This window comes from Anser anser (genome assembly GCF_964211835.1).
Source record: "Anser anser genome assembly, chromosome: 1".
Lineage (NCBI taxonomy): Eukaryota > Metazoa > Chordata > Aves > Anseriformes > Anatidae > Anser > Anser anser.
Genome location: NC_139720.1, coordinates 97,172,494 through 97,191,509, shown reverse-complemented (window position 1 = coordinate 97,191,509; position 19,016 = coordinate 97,172,494). Strand labels below are relative to the sequence as shown.

General features: G+C 44.7%; 1 protein-coding gene and 1 long non-coding RNA gene across 2 annotated transcripts in view; one reads left to right on the top strand and one right to left on the bottom strand.

Moving 5' to 3' along the window:
• The window catches only part of LOC310892227 (uncharacterized protein), a 111,599-nt gene extending 103,166 nt beyond the window's left edge, over positions 1-8,433 (top strand). Inside the window, exon 5 of the mRNA XM_083819690.1 lies at positions 8,019-8,433. Within this exon, the coding sequence (XP_083675816.1) occupies positions 8,019-8,191 (173 nt within the window). The 3' untranslated portion in view covers positions 8,192-8,433. The remainder of the gene's footprint in view (positions 1-8,018) is intronic.
• LOC310892230 overlaps positions 1-19,016 on the bottom strand; it is a 68,925-nt gene that overhangs the window by 30,604 nt on the left and 19,305 nt on the right. The window lies entirely within an intron of this gene.

Genomic DNA, 19,016 nt, shown 5'->3' with positions numbered 1-19,016 from the left:
AGACCATAAATGTCAATGGGCATTTCATTAGAGGGAAGCGAGGAATGTACAGGCTAATGAAAGGCATGATGCTGACAGCAGCTTCTCCTCAGCAAACATTTCCGGCTCACTCATCTGTCATACAAGCAAAATTTATTGCCACTACACAGTGCATTAACCCTTAATATATTGTCTAGGGCCCAGGGAATAGCCATTTCTGTGCAAGTTATGCCCAGCAATAGAAAGACAAGATTTGGTTGCAGGGAGAAATTTAGTCATATCCCCCATACACTGCCAGAGATCCCTCTGCACCCAGCACGATCCAATTTCTCCTGCCCATACCTGCGGTTGTAGCCTGCAAGCCTGCAGCTGGTTCTTTCATCAGAAATTTTGGTCTTTCATGAGAAATTGTGGTCTCAGTCCTCACTTCAGGTCTCTCACTGCAGGCTCTGGTAATATGCCAGCTCCTCCAGCCCTATTTTCCACCTCAGTTTGATACTGACAAGGGGAGGCCCTCAAGTGATTTCTCAGGCGCTGCACGGCAAATGAAGATGAACAAGGTAATCAGCATGTAGGCCTCATAGTGTAAAGGCAACCTTGCTTTAAGCATGTGACGAACCACACAGACTTGGGAACTCTTGATATTTGGAAATAGAAAATCTTTCCCCACCAGCTCTTCTTTCATTGATCGCAACCACTCTTTTTTTTTCTTGATGGTCTTCTAGAAGATCTCCAGGTGCAGGGTATCCATGGAGGTAACAGGGATACCTCCTTTAGAAAATCTATTCCAGTTTGTGCTCTTGGCTCCTTGTTCCCAGCTTCCCCCTCCTCTCTAGGGCCTTGTCTCCCCCTGTCCCGCTGCCCTGGAGAAATGCTAAAGCCAGCTCCTAATTAAAGTGCTCGCAATTCCCCACTGGAGCAGTGGCGCCAGGGCCTGAAACCATCCTGCATCTGTGTCCCCTAGGGACAACCAGGCCATGCTCAGACACCTTGCTGCTCACTCCTCCCATCACAGACTCTCACATATTGGCTCCAGCAGGTTTATTCTGTGTTTTATCATCTGTGCTAATCTCTCTCCAGCGCTGCAGGCAGGGGATGGGGAGGTCACTCGGCAAATGAAGGGAAGATCTCCCTGCCCTCAAAAAAATGAAAGGGAGAAAGCCATGGAGGGAAGTGAGAAGGACTGGAGCGGTGAGACAGCTCTGCCTTGTGCTGTGTTCACAGTGACAGCATTTCCATTTGACTTGCTATTGTCCTTTGCCGAGGCCCAACACAGTGCACAATGCATGCAACCCAAATGACACCAAGCATGTAATCCACTTACTGCCCAGATTAGTGCTTTACAGGAGCCGTGTCCATGCTCACGCTGCCAGCACACACACACACACAAAGCATGGCCCACCCCACAGAGCAGCACAAATAAAAATATGGCCTGATCCTGTCCCCATGCATGCTGTGCCCACCATGTGCACGCTCATGGTCCCCCACCTGAACAACATAGAGACACGAGGGCATCTTTTTGCAGCACAGAAATACTGCTGCACAAAGGTGGCACAAATAATAATACTCTGGGTGCAAATGTCCACCTCAAGAGTCTCTTGGAAGAGGGGGAATCTCCACTCAAACATTTATTCCTCACACACACAAACGCACATGTGGATCCAAGTGGAAACAAAGGGCACAGACAAGTAAAAGTTCTCTGGAGGTGCCAAGGTCAGTTGGTGAAAAACAAGTCATGCCTCACAACCATTCAAACTACCCGTCTGTCATTATGGAAAATTCAGTGGTAGGAATAACGTGTCTGACAGTAAAGTTTTCCAAAGTATATGAGTGACCAAAGAGCCTAAGTCTTATTTGTATAAATAAGGCAGAGCTTACGTGGCTGAACCTCCTGCAGAGCCTTCTCAAAGCCCTTTGTCAGTGTAGATGAAGTTCAGTTTTGTCACCTCATGGAGAGGCAACAAGGGTGAGCACTCACTGCCTGGGGAGGGAGAGCGGGGGGAAGAACTGGGGCTGCGAGAGCTGCCATCCTCTGGGGTGGCAGGAGGACAAGCAGGGATTTCTGCTCCCGAGGAGACAGTGCACACCCAGGACCAGCCACTGGCTCTCACAGCTTGGCCCATGGGCTTGGCAATAGCAGGCAGCCTCCTTCTCCATGGATCTGAGACAGAAAAGTAGGCAGAGGGATGGGGACTGCTTTGCTGCCACCAGCAGTCTGCTGCCCTAGGCAACTGCCTGCTTCAGCTGCCTGTAAAGCTGGCACTAATCACGCCAGCCTGGAATAAAGCTTAGGCTCAGGGGACTTGGCTGCTTTGGAAATTGTTAGCCTGTATTTCTCTTCCAACTGTGACAGACAAGGAGACAATGGGGCAAGGGAGCCAGGAAAGTCAATATCGCTGGAGTTGGCCAAAAGTTTCAATTCAGTATATGAGAAATTGCTATGGGAAGGTGGAAACACCTGCACAGAGATTCAACCTAGCAATGTCAGAAAATTGCTGTCAGGTGTTTTAAGAGAAGATCTCAGTGAAAAGAGAAAAATAAAATAATTAATCAAAATTTTCTGTGAAGCAAGTTGAGTGTTCCTTATTGATTACTGCAAACCAAACTATTTCATCCCAGAACAAAAATAGTCTGGTTGACAATAATGTAATTTTGAGTTTGCAGTGCTGTTTTGGTGTTTTGTAGGAATCCCTGTATGAAACGACTTGTGCTCCTATTTCACTTTACCTGCTGGGGTCTTCAAGTGGACTGTGTCTCCCACAAGGCCCACCAATGTCAATGGACTTCGTTGCGGCTGTGTGTTGCAGTGCACCACCAGCCATGATGTCTGGCAGGGGTGTTTGGCTCTTAAGGGAAATGAGACAGCCTCCAGCTTTCTCACAAAAAGGAAAATGAATGGAAAAGACAGGTGCAGAAATACATTGAAAGATCCTTCCAGTCACAATCTTTAGAGCTGGAGGCTTGCATATTGTTTTGTTTTTTGATGAGTGAGTTTGCAGCCAAAGACTGACCTCACTGAACTGGGACCATCAACAAGTCCGTGAAAATAACATAGTGTTGATCAAAAGACTAAACAATAGCTTATGGTTGAAGTCATTGTATAGATAACCAGACATGACTATCAACAAATCCTACAAGCCAGGGACACTTAAAGAACAATGAGTTATTGTTCACCAGATAAAGAATCACCAGAATTGTCAGGTTTAGATAAAAGTAGTTCTTTCAGATAGTGCTTAAATAAATGTATATCTTCGTGTTATATGAAGTAGTGCAGGGCAGGGATTGAAATGGATCCAGAAAGGGAATAGACAGCTTTACCACTGGTGAGGATGCAACTTTATAGTCTATCTGCCACATTTCAATTTCCTTACCTGCCAACAGCTGGGAGCTGGGAAAGATATGCTTAGCAAAGATTGGTCACTATTTGTTCTCTTCCCTGTAGTCTTCCCTAAGCACTTCCAACCGGCCATGTTGAAAACCTAAAAATGAACAAGGCAATCTTACTGCCCAGTGGTGAGATGTCAGTTTTTAGGCTATGAACTGCCACACAGCAGGGCACCAGCACTCAACGACGAGTGCTGTGTTACACTGGAGTGAAAATGTCATCCAGCATCAGTTCAGTCAAATGCAGCCAACTGACGGTAAGAAATGCAGTATGTTCCCAATAATTCCTCTCTCTGCTCTCATCAAGGAGTAGCTACAATCTCTCCCCAAATCAAAACATAATCTGCTTAATAGGAAGCTAATAAAAGAAATTCCATTCTGAGGGGAAGAATGACAGGGAAATTTTTAGGCGCATAAATTATTAATTTTAAAAAGTATGTTGTTGTTCAAAAATAGCCCAAGCTGCTAATACATAGTTTGGAGTTGCTTTCTGGACAACAACCAAAGCAGCCTGTCAAGGAAGGCGATGGCAAGCCTCATGCTTTCATTAAAGACATGAGTGAGACTTATGCCGGAGACTGCAACAGTCTTCTGTGTGAAGCTGTACAGAAAAGGAATATCCACTTAGATACTGAATAAGTAGTCAAACTAGAACCAGATTTCTTCTTCTTAAAAAAAAAAAAAAGTTTTCGTCCTATGCAGAGAATCACTCATCTCAACAACCTACAATCAGAAAAAAAGATGGATGTCATCCAGCATGCTAAAATATCTCCAAATAAGCAATTCCTCCTGTTACTGCTCCTAAAAAGCTCACATGTGATTTGTCTGTCCATTATTGGAGATACTTCTATTTTCAGATGTCCAACACAGACACATGTCTAAGGAAAACAGACTGACATGCCCAACCTGATGCGTCTATCTCAAGTTTCCTGTAAGTCTCATGCAAAACCTTACCAGCACCAAAAGGATTAAAAATCCAGTCCCTGTATCCAAAGCATATGTGACCAAATAATCCCCAAACTCCTTCTCCCACATTCCCATGCTGACAGTCATGACCAGACTTTAAAGGCAGGACAGAGAGGAGCTGCCACGACTTAAGGCCGAGCTCTTTCCTCTTCCCCCTATGAAAGCACCACTTGTTTCACCACTGCTTTTTTCCAACAATATTGACCAGTTTGGTTAAGCCCTAGCAAGCTGCAGAGTCGGCTGCTATTTAACAGCTAAGCAAAGAGCCTTGGAAACCACAGTGCTTGTGCTTGCAGGCTGTAATGGGCACCAACGCCCCGGATACCTTTGGGGCTTGCTGGGATCCGATTTGGCCCTACACAGCCCATCTTAAAGCTCTCTCCATGGAAACCACCACATTCCTGGGCACAAGGCCACCTTTGCCTGGGACAGTCTGGTTTTCTTCCAGCTCAACTAGAAGTGATTATTCCCATGACAAAAGCGGGTAATATTCTAAGTAACAACATACAGGCTATAAACACATTCCTGTCTCCTGCATTTCACGGAAATGTTCTGAGATTTATTGGCCATTGTCAGGATAAAAAAGAGTGGGCCTGCTGAGACATGGATGCCTTGTAGGATTGTTGACCTTACTGTTTCTCACCAGGCCTGGACCCAGAGAGACAGTAAAGACAACAACTTCTAATAGTAGGTACAGGGAGAGATATAACAGGATTAAAAATACCGCCTACAGTTATATGCTCCATAGACATTTTGTCGACAAGGCTGAGTTTATCAATGTAACAACTGCCTTGCTCACACAGAGATGTACCCTATGTCTTTTACAGCTAGAACATGTCCCCCTGCTAAGGCAAAACCTGCAACTCCTACTCTCCATCAAAGTCTCTGAATGTGCAGTGCGCTGACAGTTTTGTCCCCCAGGGCCAGACATCTTAGCCCAAGGGACTGGAAAACCCCCAGACAGCATCTGTGAAACCTGCCAAATCAACCAAACCTGGCAGGAGGGAAGGGGAGAAAGAGCTGCCATCTCCTCAGAAAGAAATGCTACCGAGAAAAGCAAAATGAGGCAGCACATTCTCTCCTTGCAGCTTCCAGCCAGCGCCTGCCACGAGTGCAGTGACCAGGGAGCAGCCACCTACACAGAGGAGCAGAAGTTCAGGGCCTGACTCCGCGTTACCTGGTACTTCCATGCCATCAGGGCATGCCAGTCCCACTGGGCTACTGTCACCTGGAGATGAAAGCACTCTGTCTCAAGAAATAGCCAGAAGGCTCCTTTCAGGTCTCTGTTTCAGAAACAAACTTGATTTTAAGGACTCCAAATCTTCTGCAAAATGGGGCTATTGCTTTCAAGACAGCAATAACACGGGCTGCAGGGGTGACACAGGAGAACCTGAGATTGAAAGGGTTCTGCTTGAGAAAGACCTTCCAAACGTCAAAAAAATAAAAATAAAAAAGAAAGAAAACCTCCTAATTTTGAAACAGGATTGCAGGCTTATTTGCTGTCGTCACTGAAAGAAAAACAAACACACATAGACACACAAAGGCCGAGACAGAAAGCGAGGAGGTAATTCCTTCTCCCTGTGTTCTCCACACCCCATCCCTGAGTCAGTAATGAGCACCCTTGGGAGCCCAGGAAGGGGGAAAGGGAACGGTCTCAAGTAACACCATAACCACAGCACGCTGAAGGGGGCATTGGTGGCTTACGCAAGGTGAACGCAGGGCACCGAGCAGGCCACACAAGGGCCAATGTGCCACCCAGCACACCACAGAGGAAAGCTTTGTCTGAGCTGCCAGCTGCAATGACATGTTGCAATTCACTGCAAGCCTTGCATGGCTCCAGAAGGCTAGGAGCTTTGTCACTGAAGCCAACGGCGGTGAGGGCAGCCCCAGGGAGCCTGGCAGTCAAATCCTGTTGTCACAGGGTCACCACAAAGAGGTGTCGAGCATCAGCCTTGTGATTGTGGCTGCCATCTTCTGAACTGCTTTTCTGCAGGTGCTCAGAGGAAAGCAGTTTGCTCCAAGACTGGAGCTAAAAAAAAAAAAAAAAAAAAAAAAAAAAAAAAAAAAAACCACAAAGATAGATCCGACCGCTAATACAACGAAGCTGAAAGGCCAAGGGTTTCTTTTTGATTTGTATTCTCTCCACTGACCTGTGACCTACTCTGACCTCTCCCTCTGACCCCTCACCTCTGGCAGTCGGGGGGGGGAATTAGTCACCCTAGGTAAAGACACAGGCCCTGGGACTGTAGCCTGTGCTCGTTTCCTCAGGATCAGGGCACTGTAATTCCCTGCAGCATGTGCTGCAGGTCATGGTGCTCCTCCTGTTGGTCATCTATCTTCCATGGTTCCTCAGCAGAAAGGCAATTTGCTGAAGGGTGCTCGTGTCAGAATTGTTCTTGTCATACAGTAGGTAGGTAGATTGTCCTGTTTAACTTGGATCTCTGCTATTGCTTCGTTTTTCCTAATGGGTGGCAGAGATGGTGAGTCAGGCTTTGCAAGTCTACTACTCCATTAACACTGCTGAAAATGTGAGACACTGCCCGTGAGTCGCTTAGGGTATGCAGAGCTCCAGAAATTTTGTTCCATCTTATGACTGAGCCTTGGCTGGAGCAAACACAGCTGGGATCGTATGACTGACTTCTTACTAAACAAGGAGTTAATCTCATCAGAGGACCCGTTCAACAAAGGCTGGCTGCATTTCCTCAGGGTCTGCCCTGGTCCCATGGGAGGGAGAACAGGGACACGGAATTGAAATGGATGGCTTGCTCCCACTGCGGCCTTCTCAGATTTGCAATTCAATTCAATAAAAGGTGGAGCAGGCTGCTGAGCTGCCTGTGAAAGGGTCAGAGGGTTCAGTAGCAGCAGGAGGGAAATGGAGGCAGGGTGCAAGCAAGAGAAGAGCCAGCATTATTCTTCTTCACTCCAGAGTGAACGCTTTGCCCCTGGGGCAGGAGAAAGAGCACCTCCTTGACTGAATTACAGCAGGACCAGAAGAATCAGCAAGTGCTGGATGGCTGACACCCATACCATTTGGCAGGCATACACGACTCAAACCAGGGGGAGCAGCAGCTTACAGTAAGAAAACCTTTGCCCAGGGTACTGAAAACAACCTTTCTATGCTTGTGTCCACATCCCTGTTCTACCGCCTTCAAAGCATTCATAACTTTCCACATTACAGGCAAAGACAGAGCCAGTGCATTATTCCAAAGCATATGAGACAGTTGAATTTTTTTATGAGTTGCAAGGGGCTCCTGAGACCAACCCAGAATTAGGTACTGAAGTGTGCTAGGAGACCACTGTGACTTAGCTCTTTGCTCTAATCCCTTGAGAGGATGAGGTAATGTAGTAGATCAGTACGTCACATTAGTTTGCAGTACAGTCCTGTCCCTTATCTGTGATGATAGAGCCAGAGCTAGGGATTGTCAGCACCAAGCCAGTGCTAAACTGGATGATATGGACTTTTAAAATCACACCCTTTTGTTCTAATGCATATTCTGTATCAGGAAGGGGGGCTGTGGGATGTAGCTTCTTGCCTGATGTTGGGAAGGAGATCAGGCAAGATGATACAGGTGGATCTTTCCAGCCTTCAGAATTGAATCTTCGACAGGTCCATTTCTTTCTCACTCTTTATTCCTCCCTTTTTGTTCTTGTTGGTTTTTTTTATTTTGTTTTTGTTTTGTTTCTGACAGGACTTGCTGCTGTCCATTATTTTTGCAATGGGTGTCTTCAGTCAGCACTGCATGCATCTCTTTCCTATGAATCTTTCTCAGGACAAACTGATGGTGACAAGAAGCAGACATATCAATGCCACTATGTCCCAGCTCCATTTTCCAGTACTGTCCCGTTCCAGAAGAATTCATAAGAACTAAGCAGGGAACTTCAACCTGAACCGTGGTATGACAGAGGGAGCGGCAGGATGCAATGCTGAAGCTTCTGTGGTAAATACTTTGTACTAGAGAATGTATAAATTCTATCCATTTTTAGAAAAGGGGAAAAAATAAACGTAAGACTTGTCCTTCTCTTTCTGCTTGTTTCTGTAACTCCCCAAATGTGAGCAGTCTTGCACGTGCTTTACCTACACTCCCTAGCAAGGGTGATGCATGTTTTCTGCCTTTATCTTCAGCTTAGCAATGCAATTTCTTGATGTCTTCACCACTCCCTAGGGTGAGCCTGAATGCTTTACGGCAGATCATGAATAGCACTGCTTAGACTTCTACTAAGATGACTAGTCCTGACTAAACTCGTTATTCTGTGGAGTTAGATCTCTCCTAGACATACTATTTTTCTACTCAACAGCTAAGCATGAAAGACGTTTTTTCTCATCTTTCTCCTATGCACCAATTTACCCATTTCTAGTGTATTTCACATCAGTCTTTACCAAAATATTTAGTTGATAGGATTCATCTGCATTGCAAAAGCATTTAAGAAAGCAAACCATCTTTGCCTAAGATCAAGGCCAAAGCCAGGGCCTCTTCATCCTTCTCTATTCATCAGGATTTAATGCTCATCTTTTCAGAGCACTCTGGCTCAGGCAGCTTCAGCAAAGTGCAAATTCCTGCTGCTCTGATCTTAGGGATTCAGAACTCAAATATTCCCATTTTCATGGGTACATGCTTCCTGTATTTTGAACTAGCTTTGAACTTTGGGTCTGAGCAAACTTAGGAGCTTCTAGTCATAATCAGTGAGATTTCATTTAGTGGGAAAATAAAAAGGGGAAAAAAATGAAGAAAGAAAGAAAGAAGATGTTCTCTATGGATTAGACAGAAAATCGGTCTTGGGTTCAGTCAAAAAGGTCAGGTGAACTTCTTAATGAGCCCTACCTGAGTTTTACGCTTGTAGTGACAGCTGAAGCCAGTCAAATTTCAGTCCATTTCAGGTTTCATTTCAAATGTTTCATATACTTCTAGACCCCACCATTTTCAATATACATAATTGGGTTATTACTCCTGATTTAAAGAGTAGACATAAATCCTATCACAAAAGAAGATGGCTGGACTGTTAAATCTCTTCTCGATTGCTGCACTTTGACAAGGCCATTTTTTTTTCCCATAATACACTGAGGTTATTCCACTTGGAGTTAAAGAAGAAGCTACAGATGTCTGTGTTGTAAGGCTGTCTCAGCTGTGCCTTCATCCTGAAGGTTCACACGTTTGGAGGGCCCTTGGCTTGATGGAGGTTGCTCTAGGTGCCCACAAGTGCTGGGGCCAGCCATGGGGCAAGACTTCTGGTTTCACTGTCTTCTGCCGGACACAGCAAAACACACTGCTTCATGGGCAGCTGCACATCCACCCCCTGAGAGCCTGTGTTTCTACAGAGTGCTGTATGAGTTTCTAGTGCATCATAAAAGACTGATCTTATTTGCTCGTGGCCTTCCAAAAGGGAAAGAGCCCAAGGGTTTGCACTCCCAAGGTGAGGGGAGCAAGGTTGTCTGATGCTAGTATCCCAACCATCCGTCCTTCCTGGGTGCAGCTATTCTTCCTGGCCCACAAAAAGCATGAAAAGGCCAAAAGGTCTTTTCTCCCTTTATCTCTCCTTTGCCTTATGCCACTTTCTAGTAGTACGAGTCCCTTATAGTCCAGCTTTCTGGACTACCTCTGACAGGTTGAACCAGAGTATTTCTTCATCTCTTTCTCTCTTCCTGGAGGCTGTTGCACTGGATCACTTGAGCAGGCTGAATGTGTTTCACTGAAGCCTGAATTACAGTTATGTAGTGAAGAGAGGTAGAAACTAGAACTGCCTCTCCGATTTGCTTCAGGCTGATGGATGGAGAGAGCATGGGCACGATGCAAAGAAATGGGAGGCCAAGGCTTTGCCCAATGCAGCTTCAGTCTTCCCACCTCAACAACATTTGCAAACCGAGCTGTCTTCTGCTTTTTGCAATAGATCAGAGCAGGTGCACAAAGAGAAGTGGTGTAATCTCCCTCCATGGAGATATTCAAAATTTCCCTGGATGGAGCCTTGAGCAACCTGGTCTGACTGGCCCTGCTTTGAGCAGGTGGGACGAGAGACTTCCAGGGGTCTGTTCCCACCTCCATTATTCACTGATTCAGTCATCTTTCAAGTTGTTTGGATGACATATTTTTGGGCAAGAACAGAATTGGAATGGAAAGTGTTCATTATAAAAATATAAATACATAAGTAGATATATTTATCAATAATAGATATCTTCTCCCATCTAACAAATCTTAGTCTTTATTAGCTCTAACAGAAGAGAAATGTGAACTCTATTTTAGCTAAAGCTGTTGCATCTCCTTTCTGCTTCTACAAATCAGGTCAAAAATATTCTTTTATGTCTTCTGTCTACCTTTTTTCTGTTAATATTTTTTAGCTATATCAAAACAATTCAGCTATACCATGGGTCTAAAGTTCAGCTCTAACTCGGATATTATTATGATCATCTACCATCTAAGAGTTCTGAAACAAAAAGGGTGAAGGACTTGGAAAGAAGAAAATTCCAATTAAAAAGAGGAAGTGTAGAGTACAAAAAGAGATTGTGAAACGATGACGAGTGAATACAGGAAAGACAAGCAGAGACTGTCAAATAAGCAGCAGGAATGCAAAGAGATGGAGGTTTTAATAAAAAAAAATACATGATAACTAAAGCTAGTCAGAAACTATTATTTTTTTCTCTGTATTTTTTTTCCTAATATATGAATTGCTAGTTGTTGTTTTGTTGTTGTTGTTGTTTGTTTGTTTCCTAAAGGCTCACTGTAAAACTAAGAGCTTTCATCAAGCACAAAACATTTTCAGTACAAACGGGTAAATACCTTTTTACGATTTTTCTGTTTCTTCTATTTGTCTTAAGAAAATATAAAGGAAAATATTAATTATATGATTACAGTAATATCTTCCACTGAAAAAAGTTTCAGACACCTTATGCTTGGCTGTTGTCACACCATTATCCTTCCAGCATTGCTATTTCACATTTGATTTTTTTGATAAGAATTTCATGCATGCTTAGTATTCCTTGGGAAAAAAAGAAAACAAACAAACAAACAAACAAGCAAAACAAAACAGAAGCAGATTACGAGGAGAAAATAACTTCGTAGCTGAAAAGGTTATTGCAGAGATCTACAAAGCTACAAATACCATGACATCAACCTTCTTCCTCTCATTCACCACGCTCCCCCCCCAGTAATTCTCAGCTTTCACTTGTGTTCTCTGCAGCCATTAACGAAATCTTTCTTCCTATGGTACTGCCAAATGAGCTCTTCAACATACAGTAGCAAGGGCAAATAATCCATCACCTGGCCCCTCTGCAACTCATGAAAGACTCGGCACCAGACAGTCTTACAATGCAAAATGCTGACTTTTTATTTTTTTCCTAACATAAGGCCGCAGATGTAGATGATGATATAAAGGTTAAAGTCATTTCTTTGCAGTATTTGCTAAAGAGCTATGCTGGTAGAGGAAAAATCCTGGGTAACCCCAGGTTCTGAGACAATGGTTTATCAAAAGCCTCAATTTGTAAGAGTTACCGATGAAGCAAACTGGTGTTATCTGGAGTAGGAGGGGATACATGAAATGAGGATCTAACTTCAGCCTGAGCTCCGTCCCTGCTCTCCATATCCTCTGTTGTGGTTTTTTTTTTTCTTGCATTAGCTTTCTTTAACATTGTGCCATTAAGGCACAGCAGCCTGAGGGAATGCCCGAAGCAAATATACAGTTTCTTCCTACTACAATGTACAATACATTTTTTCAGGATCATAAACCAAAGATATGCTTCCCATCTTTGCCTATAGGACCCTTTATGAAAATGGTTTCCAGGATTATTCCTGTTGTCTTTTTTTTTCTGGGGTTTTGTTCTCATGCGGAGGAAGTGAGCTGGAGAAGCCAGCATCGTGCAGTTCTCAAAATATTTGTGTTCCCAGAAGGGAGAGCAGCAGGGACTACAAGCAACGACTCTGGGGAAGAGAAGGGAGAGGAGCGGATTTGCTCATGCACTCTGCTTCCACACAACCCAGCCTTACTCTCTTCAGCTGAACTGACACCTTTGTGTCCCACACACCCCACGTCTGAATAGCCATAACCATCCTACCACGCAACCTCACCCTCCTTTACCTATCTTTCGGTACCCTGAGCCATTGCATCACGTTTCCACCATGCCTATGTAGAGAACTATTGTTGCTGTTTGACAGATGAACAAGATAAAGACAAAACATTGTAGTAGCTGTGATCTGAGCCAAAATTCAAATGCTTAGGGGACTTTCTTTGCCAAATCAATGAACAAACAAACAAACAAACTCTTTTTTTTTTTTCTTATTTTGGCTCAAAGAAAACATTTCATTCAGTTCAAAAGGAAATGTTTCCTTTTCATTTTCAGTAAGTTTAACAGAAACAAATGATGGGAATAAATGACTGGAGGCAGACATTGCTTTATTCAGCAGTGCAGTGCTAAAACACACAAAGCACAGATGGACAGCATTTGCCATCTGAGGGGACTATGAAATACTCAGGTCTCCCCATTTTAGGTCTACCTCCTCTGCTGTAGAGGTTCTTATGCAATTTAAGGTCAATCTTCACATCGTTCTGCTTTGTACTACACATGCAGTGCATGTAGCCAACCTCTTTAGAAATCCAGCACAAAAAGGATTTAAATATGTTATAGGAAAGTGGAGCAGCGCCAGCAGGAGTGAATAAAAGAGATTTACCCCAGAATATCTAGGGTTGAAATATAATTTCAAGCCAATGAGGCAGAGGCAGGGATAAAGTCTGTCTCTCCATCAGTGTGGGTGGATGCCTGGAGCAGACGGCTGTGTTAATATGGGCCCTTCCTCATCAGCTTCTAGTTTAGGAAGCTTGGGGGGGGGGGAAATAAAACACTTTTTTGGCTATTCAGCAGATTTAGATGTAATTACTGTATGGCCATGACTGATTTCATGATTATGAAGAGATTGTTTACCAAAAACATTTCTTTTTGTCTCATTCTGAATTGTGTGCTATGCTCTTTGAATCAGGGATGGCACTTGGGACATTCAGTACAGTCATTGCACAGTGGCACGCTAAAACCTGAAACTTCCTCAGGGTCTATTAACACTGCACAGACACATCTAACAGTGGGAAAAAAAGAAAAAAAAAAAGAAGAAAAAAAAAAAAAAGAAAAACCCCAAACCAAATGACCCAGTTCTTAAAAATGTGTCTAGAGCCAAGTTCTTCCCAGTCTGTTTATCCCAAGATTTTTCAATATGCCTAAAAGAGTTATTAGTCCAAATGATACTGACATCTGTTAAATGTGGTTTAACTCATTCCCTAAATCTCCAATGAAAATCTCAGCCTTGAGGGAAGGGATAAGCAACAATTTTCACCTTGGGAGTCTTCAGCAGTATTAAGACTGGCATCCTGAGGCGCTGAAAGTGGCTGGGGAGGTGAGCAGTAAGAGCAGCATCTCAACCACAGTTCACCAGCGACCAAGGGGCAAAAACCCAAAAAAAAGTAAATGAAACACTGCTCAGTGTAGCAAGACTGCAAGGCTAGCTGGGAACAGCTTGTGGGACCTCCAATTCAGTCACCACAGACCCATATGAATCTAAATTTTCCCCATCTACCCTTCTTGTGCCAGGACCCAGTCTGTGCAGGAGCCATCCAGGTTGCGCCAGGCACCTCAGAAGACAACTGGGCAGTGCTGGTTGCACCCAGCATTTTTCATCCCCTGCCTCTCCACATCTGGACCCAGTCTTTGCATCCTTTTCAGTCAGGCTGCAGAAAGCACTGAACTCTGTTTCAATTTTGCTTATAAATGGTTCATTTTCACATTGCCATTGTTCCCTGGGAATCTGGCTCTCCTTACAGCACTTCGTTCTTTAATGTCTTTTTTTTTTTTTTTTTTCCTGGAATTTAAAAGTAATAATAACTACAGAAAAGGTCCTGCTAGGCTGTTCCAAATGAATGAAGTCGCTTTAAAAAAAGCTGTTGGCAAAAATGAAATAAAGATATCTTCTGCCACAATGCCCACACCCCCTGTTGTATCCAACCAGCGGTATGAACTTTCTGTATAGCACAGATTTTAACATGACAAAATCTGGTCATGTTAAATTATGTAACACTGAAGATCTGCTTATTACACTCTACACCCTTAAATCTCCAGTAGTACAACAGGAAAGATGTGCATGGCAAACTTTGATGTACACTTGAATGTTCTTTTTTGTTTTTCCCATAGGAAAATTAAAATTAAAAGTCATTAAGCATGCTTTTTGCATACAAGGAAATACTGCAAGATGCAGAGCTGTATGGTAAGCGTGTATGAGATTGCTGTATGGGGAATAATTGAATCGATGAAACCTGTTTGCAACGCCCAGCCGGCATACGCAAGGACATTAGCTGAATTTTGAGAACGAAAGGTGAATGACTGGGAATGCCAGTCCCACGACCCGCACAGGTAGAGCAGTGCAAGCTTCAAGCAGTGCAAGAATCAGCGCTTCCCAAATCTAATTTCAAGCAGAGAATTCCTTCGAAAGGAAAAGAGAATTTCATTTTGCAGAACTCAAGTGCTCCCTGAGCTCCTTACTGATACTGGCAAGCAGGCTGAAATATTGGCAGTAGATTTTAGCTGGGTTTCTAAGGAAACGAGGCTTTTGTGAGCACACAGGAGCGCGTGTGTCCATGTGCGTGTACGTTAGCCTCTCAGATGCCCTTCACCTCCGATAGCTTTTGAGCTCATTGGCCAATCTCAAACCATCCCTGCTGAAGGATGTGGGTATTGAAGGTACGGTATTCTTACAAGTGTCATGGAAATAGCTGCTGGCACAAAGGATGTGCTGTTCATCCTGCCACTGACAGAAAGGCTAACAAACTCACCCTTATCAGACTTCGAGGAACCCAGGATCCTGGATACCACGCTTCTTTATTGTTGCAGTTCACGGATGTGGTTGTTTCAGCTTGTTGAAGCATTGTCCAACAACCACCGGACTGAGCCCCATCAAAAGCAGACGGCCATCCTAACAGCCCCTGACCACTGACCCATGCTGGATGGAACTGATGCTGGCAAAGGGAGTATAGACACAAACGTGGTATTTTCCTACATTTCCTAGTGTGCCAGGTATCGGGAGGAGCGGCAGGGCTGAGCGTGCACTTGAGTCTCAAGTGAAGGGGTTTCGGGCTGTTAGATGCCCTCACTTGGGAGCACGTGGATTATTTGACCTAAGCACCCAAAGTCCCCTGGCTTGGCTGCTTTTGTTGCTGCTTTTCATCTCCATGCTGACTCTGCTCTCTAAATGTATCCAGAGAGGAGGGAGGGAATGGGGGCGCCAATGAAGCGGAGATGTGCTTAATGCAGACACCATTAATAAATCACTGATAGTTAAGATATAGATTGGGTGATGGGTGGCAGATGGGAAGGAGGAATGTCAAATTGCTTTTCTCATATAGATTATTGGATTAACAAGGAAGCAGCGGGCGTGTGGCAAACCGGTGTAACAAATTACTATCATAAAAAAAAAAATGGAGCTCATTGCAGGCTGGTAATAATGCCATGTCGGCCATTAGCTCTCTGGAGAGGTACTCAGCGCGCAACATCCGTCTTCTGGAAAAGAGACGTCCGCTGCAACACCAGGGTGAAGAAGGCCCCCATTTGCTTCTCCTTCCCCCTCCCCCCGCCTCCTACCTCAGAGCTCACGCTGTAGAAACAGGGTGGCCAACAGCAGCAGCAGTAATGAATAATCGCCAGAGCTTTTAATAAGCGCTGCTAATTATTCCCCCCTGCCTCCAACCGGGCTTCTGCAGTCCCCTGCACCAGCGCAGACGATACTGGCGTGAGGTCAGTAGGCAAACAACAAGCTGCCAGGCTGACTCTGTTCTCAGGTCTCAGTCCTGCTCCATCTGAAGGCAATGACTGAAATCCCGTTTGCCATAAACAGGAACAGATCAAGTCTTAATTCTCCTGCTGTTCCAGCTGCCCAGCACACGCTCCTAGCCTGCAGTGCAAGAGTTACATACTGCTGTTGTGCTGCAAAATGATGCCTCCTGATATTCACTCAGTGCTTCAAAATAAGCCTCAAGCTGGCTTTTGTCCCTTCTGTCAGAGTCCCCATTGCCTCCTACCAGCAGTGAGGTATGCCAGTAAGCAGAGAGCCAGTACAGCAGGAGAACAACAGTCTACAGGTGTCATGGGGATAATACGCGTATCTTCTAAAATGAGTAAATTCAGTAATGCTGCAGCTGTGAAAATCCTACATAGAGAAGAGGAGGAATGAACAGAATAGCACAGCACAGCGTAGCATAGCCCAGTACAGCTAATTTGATCACTGGTCTGCTATTATGGGTTCAGTCACTTTGTTCCACAAATCTCACACTCAGCTGAGGCTGGGTAAAACCACATTTTTCTCCTATCCCCCCAGCCTGGTTCTGTGTTTGGCCACCCTCCCTTGATATCAGGGAGGCTGCACCACACTCATGCTCCCTCCAAACAGTGCTGCCAGCACATGTGAAAAAAACTTTGCCAGTCCTCATTATCTGGACTTGAATAGCAAGTGCCTCTTTTCTGCTTCCCACACCACCCCATCCCTTCTCTGCTGGCCTCTTGTTTAATCTCTCTGGAGACAGCATGGCCAGAAAGGAGTGTCCAAACTTTAACAGAGTATTTTGGTTAGCTTTACAACACGCTAGAGCTATAGAGCTGGCAAAATAACACCATGAGGCCTTCCTCTCACTTGAGTGCCCTTCTCACGTGAGCAGAGACCATTGCTGCAGCAGAAGTCAGCCACAGACCTGCGCTGAGCGTTTGCCTTCAACGTCTTTCAGAAGGAGGGCGTCTGTCTGCAGCACAGGCAGCAAGGTCTGCCTGGACTGCTGCAAGACAAAGCCTACCACATAAGTAAAATCACAGGCGAGCACGTAACTGGACATGATATTTTAGCATGGATGTGCTACAGAGCCTAATGAATGTTGCCCGGGTAATGTTTAACTTTGTGGTGCTTCTTTGTGAAATCTTTACTCCTTTTGATTCATGAGTGTGACAAACCAAGGTTTTAGAAAAGCAAGGAGCTGCATCCTTCTGGCCACCCTGTCCACCTCCTGCATCGGTCCCTCTCCTTCCCCATCCCTGGGTCTCCACCTCAGCCTCCTTCCTGCCAATCTGAGCTCCTCTCCTCTTCCCCTTGCACCCTGCTCCTTGCAAAATCCCTGTTCTTTTGTCACAACTAGTCAAGATCTCTAAAAGCCTTCTGATTTTGTTCAGCTGCTGATCCTTCTAGTCCAGGCTCATTTTGGCCAGAGGCCTTGGAGATCAGGATGCAGAAAGGGCAGTGAAAGAAACGTCAGGAAGTTTGAAGAGGGTGTTTTTCTAATTTTCTAGTGGTCAACCTCCACATCAGAAAAAACGCTCGCACTGTTGGTCCTCAAAGGCCTTCTTGTTGGTCACTTTCCTGAAAAGGCCAAGGAATAACCACGCTGTGGAGACACAGACGTCACAGGCAGACTGGCAAGGCCACCAAGGCCTTCCTTGTTCATGCCGCCTCAAATCGCGTACCTGATCTGTGGTCAGTCAACTCCTGCTTACAGAGTTGTTACCCGGCACTTCCCATGTGCCCAAAATTAATATTTAAAACTCCATTAAGGACAAGGTGTCTGTGTGTGCATGTGTGTGTTCCTCCATGTGCACGTTGGTGTGTACGCTGGTGTCTCAGGGCTGATGGGACCAAGCAAGGGCTATCATTACTGCCAGGCCGCAACCTACCACAGGCGCCAAGGGCTACAGCTCTCCATGGAAACTCTAATCCCTGTGAAATGGGATCTTTGTTTGTTTCTGTTTTTAAGAAACCCACAAAAAAATATAGCTGAGAGATTGCAAGGCTAGATAGAAAGATTTAAGAAGACAAGAACACCATCTTATCGCACAGACTGCCGCTAGCCCCAAACAGCCAAGCTGGCTTTTAGGGTTTACTTCTGGTGACACAAGTTATTTATGCTTTCCACCCACCTCTGTGTCAAGACACACCTCATCTGTTGTCTCTCCTTTGTCAGTTAAAAAAAAAAAAAGAAGATAAAAATGGAGGGCAATTTCATCACCTACACATCTTCCCCCATATAATTTATCCTGGATAGATGAATAGAAACAATGACAGTGGTTTAAATGTACAGTGGAGAAGTTGTTTGTCCACCATATGCTTAAGGCAAAAAATAGCAGCAACACCCACTGATTATGCAGACAATATTATAACCTTACATATACTGCTCTGTGGAATGGATACAGGAATGACAGTACCATGACATACCAGTTGAGTAGTCGTTTACTGGCCAATCTATAGCTCCAACCATTACCCACTGCGCTTACAAAGCAGAGGAAGCAGGCAGAGCTCTGGCCTGGTTTTCTAACACTGAATTTCACATAGAATTTCACTGCCTTTATTGTGGTATTTGAGCCACAACTTTAGGGCTGAAATAACAAACCCTGGGTTTCTGTTTTCTGGGTAGAGCTTCCAGTCCAGTCTGTCCAAGCAACTGATCATCTGCAAAGGACTTCACACTTCATAGGAAACGTGTATTTCTGCATGTTTTCATTTCCTGAGATGCAAAGAGAGCAGAGCACACTGCACAAATGGTAGGGGGGGGGGGGAAGGAGCTGAAAGAAGATGGGCATTTGTGTTTCCCGTGAGATGCTGCTCCTGTGCAGGGGGACACACAGAACAAGGACAATGAAATGAAAGCTGAGGATGGGGGAAGATGGAGTTGGCCCAACCCTTTCTGATGTATTT